The sequence below is a fragment of the Orbicella franksi genome, chromosome 4 (assembly GCF_964199315.1).
Source record: "Orbicella franksi chromosome 4, jaOrbFran1.1, whole genome shotgun sequence".
NCBI classification, from domain to species: Eukaryota; Metazoa; Cnidaria; class Anthozoa; order Scleractinia; family Merulinidae; genus Orbicella; species Orbicella franksi.
The window spans coordinates 1901185-1909456 of NC_138148.1; the positions used below are offsets into that span (position 1 = coordinate 1901185).

Here is an 8272-nt window from a genome sequence, read left to right on the forward strand (position 1 = left end):
TTGACGCACATTTCTTTAATAATCAATATATAATAACCATGAATCATACAAAATATACAAAATAAATAGCACGTAACGACGTCAGCGACATCAAGATGACGGAAGGTGTGTTTCCGGCACATGTATAAAGAAATGCTTTGTATGAAGTGAGTAATTATTTACCAATACAACTAGCAAAATATGTGCTTCGCTTGGACAATGCAACAAAGCTTAAAGTGACAGTGCTGCTCTCAGATTTACGATATGATTATAGAGTTTTACAGCAGGTCCAAGCTTCAAGTTCATTCCTTTCATTAATATCTCTGGGGATAGTGAAAGCAGAGCTTTGCCGTCAATTTCCTGTAAAACAAGAGAAAAATAGAAGGTTTTCATTACACTTCTAAGGTTATTCTAATACCAAGTTATGACCCATTGCGTCCTCGAATTGACGAACAAATTCTCCTTACTAGTCACGGTACAACTGTTTCAGGATAAGCTGGGATAATCTGACTTTAAATCTAATGTTAATTCGCTGGCGTATTGAAAAGACTTCTCCCCAAACGCTTAATTCTTTCTCAGCTTGAGACTGGGCATGAAAATTCCCTACGGATGACTTAACCCTACGGAGATCCAAGCAGTGTCTCTAATTGGTTGTTTCTCGGTTTTGAATTTTCGCGCGTAAGAAATAACCAATCAGAGACATTGATCTCTGTAGAACTATGGCTGGTGGCATAATCGGTTAAGCGTGATACACTAGTAAAGCAAGAAAATTAACAAAAAATTTGCTTAATTTATGAAATTATTTGTAGAAGCTAGCTGATGACTAGAGGATTTGATCATTTGGTACAAACCTCTTCCAGAAACAGTTCCGCCTTATCCCTACAGTCAGTTGCTGCGATAAAATCCGCCACGTTTCTGGCGTCCCATTTAGTCAACTCTTTATCGCATATCGCATCAGTCTTTATGTACTCCACGAGTGGGGGACTGGGTTCTGTCGCGTGATTTACCGACACTACCTCCCTGGGAACCAATCTCGGCCTAACATACAAGGCCATCGGGTTGAAAATGCCTTCTTGAGTGTTTGGCGCTGGGTTTGGTACAACTTCTGGTGTGCGACAAACGGCTGGATAATGAAGTTTATCTGATGGCGCGATTGAGTTTTTGTCATCTTGAGGCAGCGGTGAGCCAGTTACATCCTCTCTTGAAATTCGCGGGTTACCAACGTAAATGGTTGCTTTCGGATGTTGCCCATGTGTGTGCGGTATATTAACCACGTGATTATTTCCACTACCTCCTCTTAAGTCGCCATTAGTATTACCTGAATCAGGTCGTGAAGGATTTGTTGACGTGACATTCACACCCGCGCTTGATTCATAACCAGAATGTACTCTTGCATTCTGTGGCGTGTTGTCTTTGTATGAAGTGGACTGAGGTTGGGAGTGTAGAACAAACTTCGCTTTGTCAGGATGGCTAGCAATACTTGCCTCTTTTGAACCTTTTGTCGAATGAGGACGCGGATGAGAGTGCGTGCTCGTACTTGCAACTGTTGTACAGCTGTCATTTTTGCGTTGTAACGCACGTGTTTCCAAGCCCGCTTTGTCCCCCACTCGATTGGGAAGCTGGGCACCAGCTGGCAAAAATGCATAAGCAGCTTCTCTAGTGTCCGGTTTATAAACAGGCAAGAGATAGCCAGCCCGAGGAGGGAGACTGGCGCCAGGAGAGGGAGTTTGCGCCGCCGATTTTGATATGTAAACAATACAGCCAGGATCCACCGTTACTGACGGTAGCCCTTTAGAGGAAGGCGTGGTTGTCATAGTTACTGGTGATGTCATGGTAACGGCAAGTGGCGTGGATTTGCTTTGTGACTTTTTTGCAAACGAGACGTCATCTTCTCGACTGTCATGCAAGGAGTAGCATTGTTTTATCCGCGGCATGCTTTCATCTCCTGCTGACAAGAAACAGCATCAGTTCAAATGAGTCATGTAACTCTTTGGAAAAAGTCTATTTAATAAGTTCACATTTGCCACAAGCTAAGTAAAACGCCATAAATTTATAAGGTAGAACTAACAACCAAATGAAAAAGACAGCTTTGCATAACTACTTGTGTTATTGGAGCTTCGCGAAAGCAGTGAATTCCAAAATTGTTGAAAATGGGTAAAATTATTCTTTGAAGTCTCTACTTTTTTTATTGTGTCACTTAAAATCAACCCCTCTCTCCCATCGAGGGTCTCTTGATATCCATCGCTATTTTGATATGGGAGGAGAGGGACGGGAAAGTGCTGCCGATGTTTACATACCTCGTACGCTCTGATCCAGTCCTCCGCGGCTGTGTCTCATCATTGTAGAGGGATTGTTCACGGAATTTGATGAAGTAACCTGCCAGAAAATATTGATAAAAAGCGAAAATACTTTATCAAACTAAGAATTATTTAAGACTTCTGACAAGCCAAGACGTACAGGACATCAAAGGTCAAGGGAGGGACGAGGAGTGACGTCTATCTTGCCCAATTCCTGTACGGCTTTCTTCCAGGCCTTCACGGTCAATCGATGTCGGTGACGTCACACTTTTCGCCTTGGACCACATGACCTGAGAACGACTGACCGAGGCGACATATCAAGGCCTAGCTAGGAACTAGGCAAACTTCTATTAATTACCTCAATGTCGCTGGAAAAAACACTGAAGCGAGAGGTTACAAATTTGATGGGAAACTTCTCACGATATGGCACGCACACAGCATCATCGAAAAATTAAAATTCTTTTCGGAAACGAAGTTTATAGTGCTAGAAGTGTGCACTTAGTCATAGAGTCGTCATAGTTACTAGAGGGAAGTGGTCAGTGAAGTCAAGAAATCTCCGTTTGGTCTATGATTTTTTGTTCGCTTTTTTGCCCTCAGACGCGAAAGCCGAGCTCGGAAAACGAGCGACAACCAGCTACAACCTACAACCGTGTACAAAACACGACGTGCGGTTACATCTCTCTGAACAACTTGACAATAAAAACGTTTCGGTTACGTAATTAATGCACAGTGTATAAACTCAAGTAAAATGTTAATTAAATTAGAATATCCCAAAGTAGAATTCTAAATAAAGGTATATTAAATCGACTCACTAAATTTGTGTGTTGAAAAGTTTCTTATTGTGTTCTCTGCATATTAACAGCGTGAAACAAGGAAATTCTGGGTTTTATGTTACTAGTGGGATCTAGTAGCTATCGCAATTCCTGATAAAATGGGAATAAATTTTAATTTTAAAATGTTGGTATTCCCAAATCGAAGACGTATTTTGAAGTTGTTGGCATTCTGTCAGACCCATCAAAAAAAGTCGTCAAAACTACATATTGTTTCGTTTCGTTTTTGTTTTTGTTTTTATTTTTTACGAGAACTTTCCAAACTTTAAAATCCAATTTAATTCAGCGACACTTAGACTGGTTTCACCTTTCTTCCTGAAAAGGGAAGTGAAAACGGTTCTTGATCATGACACCGATGAAAGAAGCGGGCGGAAAAGAATTAAAAACCCTCAAAATGTTGCCGCCAGAATGAATTAGATTACCTTGGAGAATTCATGTTAACGTAACAATGTTAAGTTTATAAATAGAGGACGTTCTAGCCGGGAAAAAAAACTTTTTTAATAATCACAGTCTAATGAAAGAGCAAAAGTATTGCATTATTTGCAAGTTTTACTTACCCCATTTGCTCTTTCAAGAGTCTCTAAAGTTGTCGGTTTATCAACGCACATGAGTTTAGGCTAAAGCAATAGAAAATAATAACATAATATGAAATGTTATAATGCGTGTTTGATTGACTAGAAGTGTTTTTATTCATAAACGTTTCAGTTACTTTCAAATGAAAACGGTTAGCCATTTTGTCTCTTTCATTTTTACTTACCGGTAATTAAATACTTCAATGCTAATCTGAAAACAGCGAGCCTTCAGATCAAGTCAAATCATTCTTTTGCCTTGAAACGGCCTTCGATACGCAAAAACGGAATTTGAAAATGGGTTTTGTAAGAGGATAGTTCTTGAAATGCGTCTGTTTCGTATTTTAGTGATAGGCCAGTAATTCAAATCCACACAGTGGCTTGCAATTAAAGTATCTAGAGCCGGAGTATTTCCCGTGAAAAAGACACTAGTCCATCATAACATCTTTGCTGCTCTCCTGCATTTGTACTTAGTGGAGAGAGGGCCACGAGAAAGGTAGAGGACATCGAGGACCATCGAGACCCAGGCATATATAGTGTATTACCACAGACCTTAACACCTGAACGCTGACCAGAATTAAATGTTAGCGTTGCACTCGAAAGGAATTTTCTGATCGCTATATTTAGATATTCAAAATTAACGCGTGCAGTTCCAACTCTTTGGTTCATTTCAATAGCAATTGTCACTTTTGTGTGTGTACATGTACATAGAACACGCAAAATATAGTGCAACCAATTACGAGTCCATTCAAAATTGAACAAATGGACTTAGAGAAAGCAACTCACCGTCGGCCTCGTATCGTCTTCGACTAGTACCGCATCCAATTTTCGCTTCCTGTCTTTTCTTAACCCCTCAGTTGTCGACATATTTTGTGGAGATCCACATCCGCGCCCCTCTCCTCTCGGGCTGCGGGCAGCTTTCCCCTCTGCACATTTAAATAAAAGCTGTTTAATGTAGTACCTCATATCAGAACACTTTACCCGACGGAAGACTAGCATTTTTTTTTCAGGGCATCGACATTTACTCCGTTCATAAAAGGGTTCTCTTGGTTGTGATAGTTACATGAATAAGAATTGACAGCATGCGTTAAAGCGCACATGATTTTTGCCTTGTTGATAAAGCAACGAAACGACCATTCAGGAATGAAGTTTTTTAATAACGCTGACAAATGATTATGAGAAATGTACCTTTATCCGCAGACGGTTTGCTTTCATACTGCTGTCCCTCGTGTTTGTCTTGCCTTGTTGGAGACTGTAAGAATAACCCAAAGTTAAAAGTGCGACTTTTATCTCCAAATTAGCATTGGCAATTATATTTACTTTAACAAATTTGCAGATACACCTACTGCAACTGTGCAATTACTTTTTCCAGTGTGGCAAATCCGGGAGGAATACGTTAAATATTGAGCGAAATATTCAGTTTTGAGAAACCTTAAATTAAGCACGTTTTGTCGTAAGAGGTAAAATGTTATGTCCGAGATTTATTTCCATCGGGCAAATTTCTAACTACGAGTCATAAACACAGAAGACAGCAAAATTACAGACCTTCCGAGACTAAAATTAAAATTGAAAGAAAAGAAAAACCCAAGATTACAGACCAAGGATAATTCATCTGCGTGCATAGAATCAACTCGATGATTTAACACACCACCCGTAGTATACAACTTTTTCTCTGTATTGGTTTTTATTTATGTTCGTTTTTTGCGCGTGTACTAATGCTCTGACTTAAGAATACAGATTGGCGATGAACTTTCGCTCAAATTTTGTAGTTCAAAAAAGAATTCAGCGTAATAAATTTGCATCTAAAGCAGTTGATATATACAAATTCACCGCGCTGTCAAAATATCCACGCGTACAATTATTTTTAAACCATCAGATAAGGTGTATGGATTTTATCATTTCTTAAGATCAACTAATTCGCAAAGAGATATAAATTCAAATCTCCATTTAAAGATCAATTCTCAGAAAATCGAGAAAAAAGTTCGAGTTTGTACAACTGCACTCAAAAAACAAATAAACCCAACTTGCAGGAAAGGAAGACTGATCATTAATATACCAACAGCGAAAATTAGAATAGATTAAGATAAAATGGCCAAACTTGACAACAATTTAGCCCGCGGGAGGAATTCTTCACCGTGTGGATTTTTACTTAGATCACAGCGTGGCCTTTTTTCTTCCAAAATCTGAGTATTTGCCATTGTCTTCGCATTTGAATCTCTGTGCTCGACTAAGATGACTAAAGTTATCAATTCTCAAGTCTCAGTGGCGAGCTCTTTCAGATCTGTTTTAATGAAATTCCTAATTTAAGTTCAAATGGGTATCATGACTGAGGTGTTTATTGTCAGAAGATAATAATAACAATAATAATGATATTAATAATAATCATAAAATCGATTAAACACCAGAATATTTGTCTCTACGGAAATATTCCACTTGCGCATCGCTTGGAAATATCAGTTTACTTTTCATGATTTCAGAATCAATGTTTTGTGTAACTCAGTCACATGATGTCCGATGTTTTTTCCTTGGAGAAATTAACTAAAAGCATCGTACTTTCTCACTAAAATATTAATTTCAATCTGCAAAACATTCGGAAAATTCGACATGAAACACGACAAAATTCATAGTTACAACATTAACGTACAAATACTAAACATCGTCGAAAGTAAAGGGGAGTATAATTTTTTTAATTATGAATTTCTTTTTGTTTCGAAAATATTCTGATTCTAGCAAAATATTGTCTTACGCTGCGTTATAACACGTGTTTCGCAAAACTATAAAAGGAAATAAAAATATCTCTATATACAATAGCTATTGTGGCATAAGCTAATAGTAATACGTCGGCTATACCTCGGAGATCTTGGCCTTCCTTAGGCTTTGGGGACATGGCAAGAGAAACGATTGAATCATCACTACAAATGCATTATCTTAGCGGTGATCTGGTTTGATCAATTTATTTTTATATGTATAGTAAAGGCTTCACGGTTATAAGTCGAATTTTCAGTTTCCTCCGAAATTTCAAACTAAATAAAACGTACCAACTGAAAAGAAAAACAGACAACCTTTATCTCTTTTGTTCGCGAGAACCAAAAGCAACGACGAAATACCTCAAACTCAAAAGGTTTATCGTTTTTTAAGTCTTTGAGCTGAAATGAAATTAATTCATCCGCAGAAATACAGCTGTCTTGTAATCTGAAAAATCAAAACTTCTCATTAGGTACGGATTGAAAGTCGGCTTTTTACGCATAATTTTTAACTGTGTTATGTTTTGGCAACAAGGAACTGGTATGCAAATATTAACCAGCTTGTATTGATCATTGTGTCTACAAGCAGCACGCATGTGTAAATAGGCCTTCTGAAACTTGAAGGAAATTTAAAACTACCTTACCTTTGACGAGCTGTTAAAAGTTGTGATCGAAACTTGTCCAGTGATTTGTGTCGCGGCGACATTTGATGATTGTAGTGTGTTGATGTTGTACTGTAAGGGCTGTTTCATTGTTCTCTGCTGTTCAGTTTTGATAAACTGAATCTCGTCAGATAAATGGCTTTTCTGGTTTGGACTGTACGTTTCTTGAATGAGCTCAGATAAACGCGAGCACTTGAAGCGAAATGGATCGCTTTCGGCAGGCGGTACTGCGACAGTTTGTTTCACTTTTACCTTTACTTTCTCGTCATTTGTCATGCCATCTTGACTACCCTCATTTGAATTTTTGGTATGTTCCTTCTTGTTTACATGTTCATTGTCAGTTCCCCGCAAAATCTCTTTTTCGTTCGCTTGGACTCTAAGGTTACCAACTCGCTGCCAGATAGGTAACTTCTGGTTTCTTCGCTCTTCCACCCACTTCTGGCGATCCAAGCGTCTCTGCTGCCTCCTTAAATCCCATTCTTGTGACATTTTCAATATATGCAGTTCATTCTTATGTTTTTTGGAACGAATCTCGACGTCCTTGCCTCCTCGTCCTTTTGCCGAGCTTTTCACAAGAACTTTTGGGTTCTTTTCCGAAGACTTGTTCATAGTTGAATGGTTTTCTTCGCGAGCGCAAACTTTTCCTTCGAATCTGTCCCGATAGAATGAAAAGTTAGCAAGAGAAGAATAAATAATCGGACCAGGAATAATACTGTTACTCTTTACGATTCATTTTTTTTTCTAAAATATGCGCATATCAACTAGGTTACGGAAGAGAATTTTGAATAATTTTCGCATCAAATGACGCCTTGAGCGAACGCACTCTCAATAAGTAATATATTCTTCTCCCTAAAATATTCGCGCTAGTAATGATCTTACAGTATGGACGCGGCAAAGCGCAAGTTGAATTGCACCAAATTATAATGTGCGTGGCCTGCAGCGGATGTTTCCATGCCTCGTGGCAGTAAATTCAGTTAAAAAATTCGCCTTCCAATATTCTTTTTCAGCGAGATCAAGAAAATACTTACAATGATTTATGGTGCTGGAGTTTTACAATTGGCGCAACTTGTCAGAATGAAGCTTTTTCTGCGCCAAACGTTGAATAATCTCGGTTATGAAAGAGCCTTTGTAAATTTGATTTCTCCGTTTCCAATGCAATAACAAAACACAAAATGCAAATCAGAAATTACT

General features: G+C 38.5%; 1 protein-coding gene across 3 annotated transcripts; it reads right to left on the minus strand.

The window, feature by feature from the left end:
• On the minus strand, window positions 1-8272 carry LOC145485826 (uncharacterized). 3 transcript variants are annotated; one of them, XM_081464467.1, is made up of 8 exons: window positions 8110-8272; window positions 7064-7733; window positions 4864-4927; window positions 4462-4601; window positions 3664-3723; window positions 2277-2355; window positions 831-1927; window positions 1-339 (listed from the first exon to the last, which is right to left on the minus strand). In XM_081464467.1, the coding sequence occupies exons 2-8, from the start codon at window positions 7688-7690 to the stop codon at window positions 211-213; spliced, it is 2196 nt and encodes a 731-aa protein (XP_081320593.1). In that variant the 5' UTR covers window positions 7691-7733; window positions 8110-8272; the 3' UTR covers window positions 1-210. The 3 variants fall into 3 exon arrangements, with proteins under 3 accessions (XP_081320593.1, XP_081320594.1, XP_081320592.1); XM_081464468.1 differs by lacking the exon at window positions 8110-8272 and having other exon boundaries at window positions 831-1924; window positions 7064-7799; XM_081464466.1 differs by lacking the exon at window positions 8110-8272 and having other exon boundaries at window positions 7064-7799.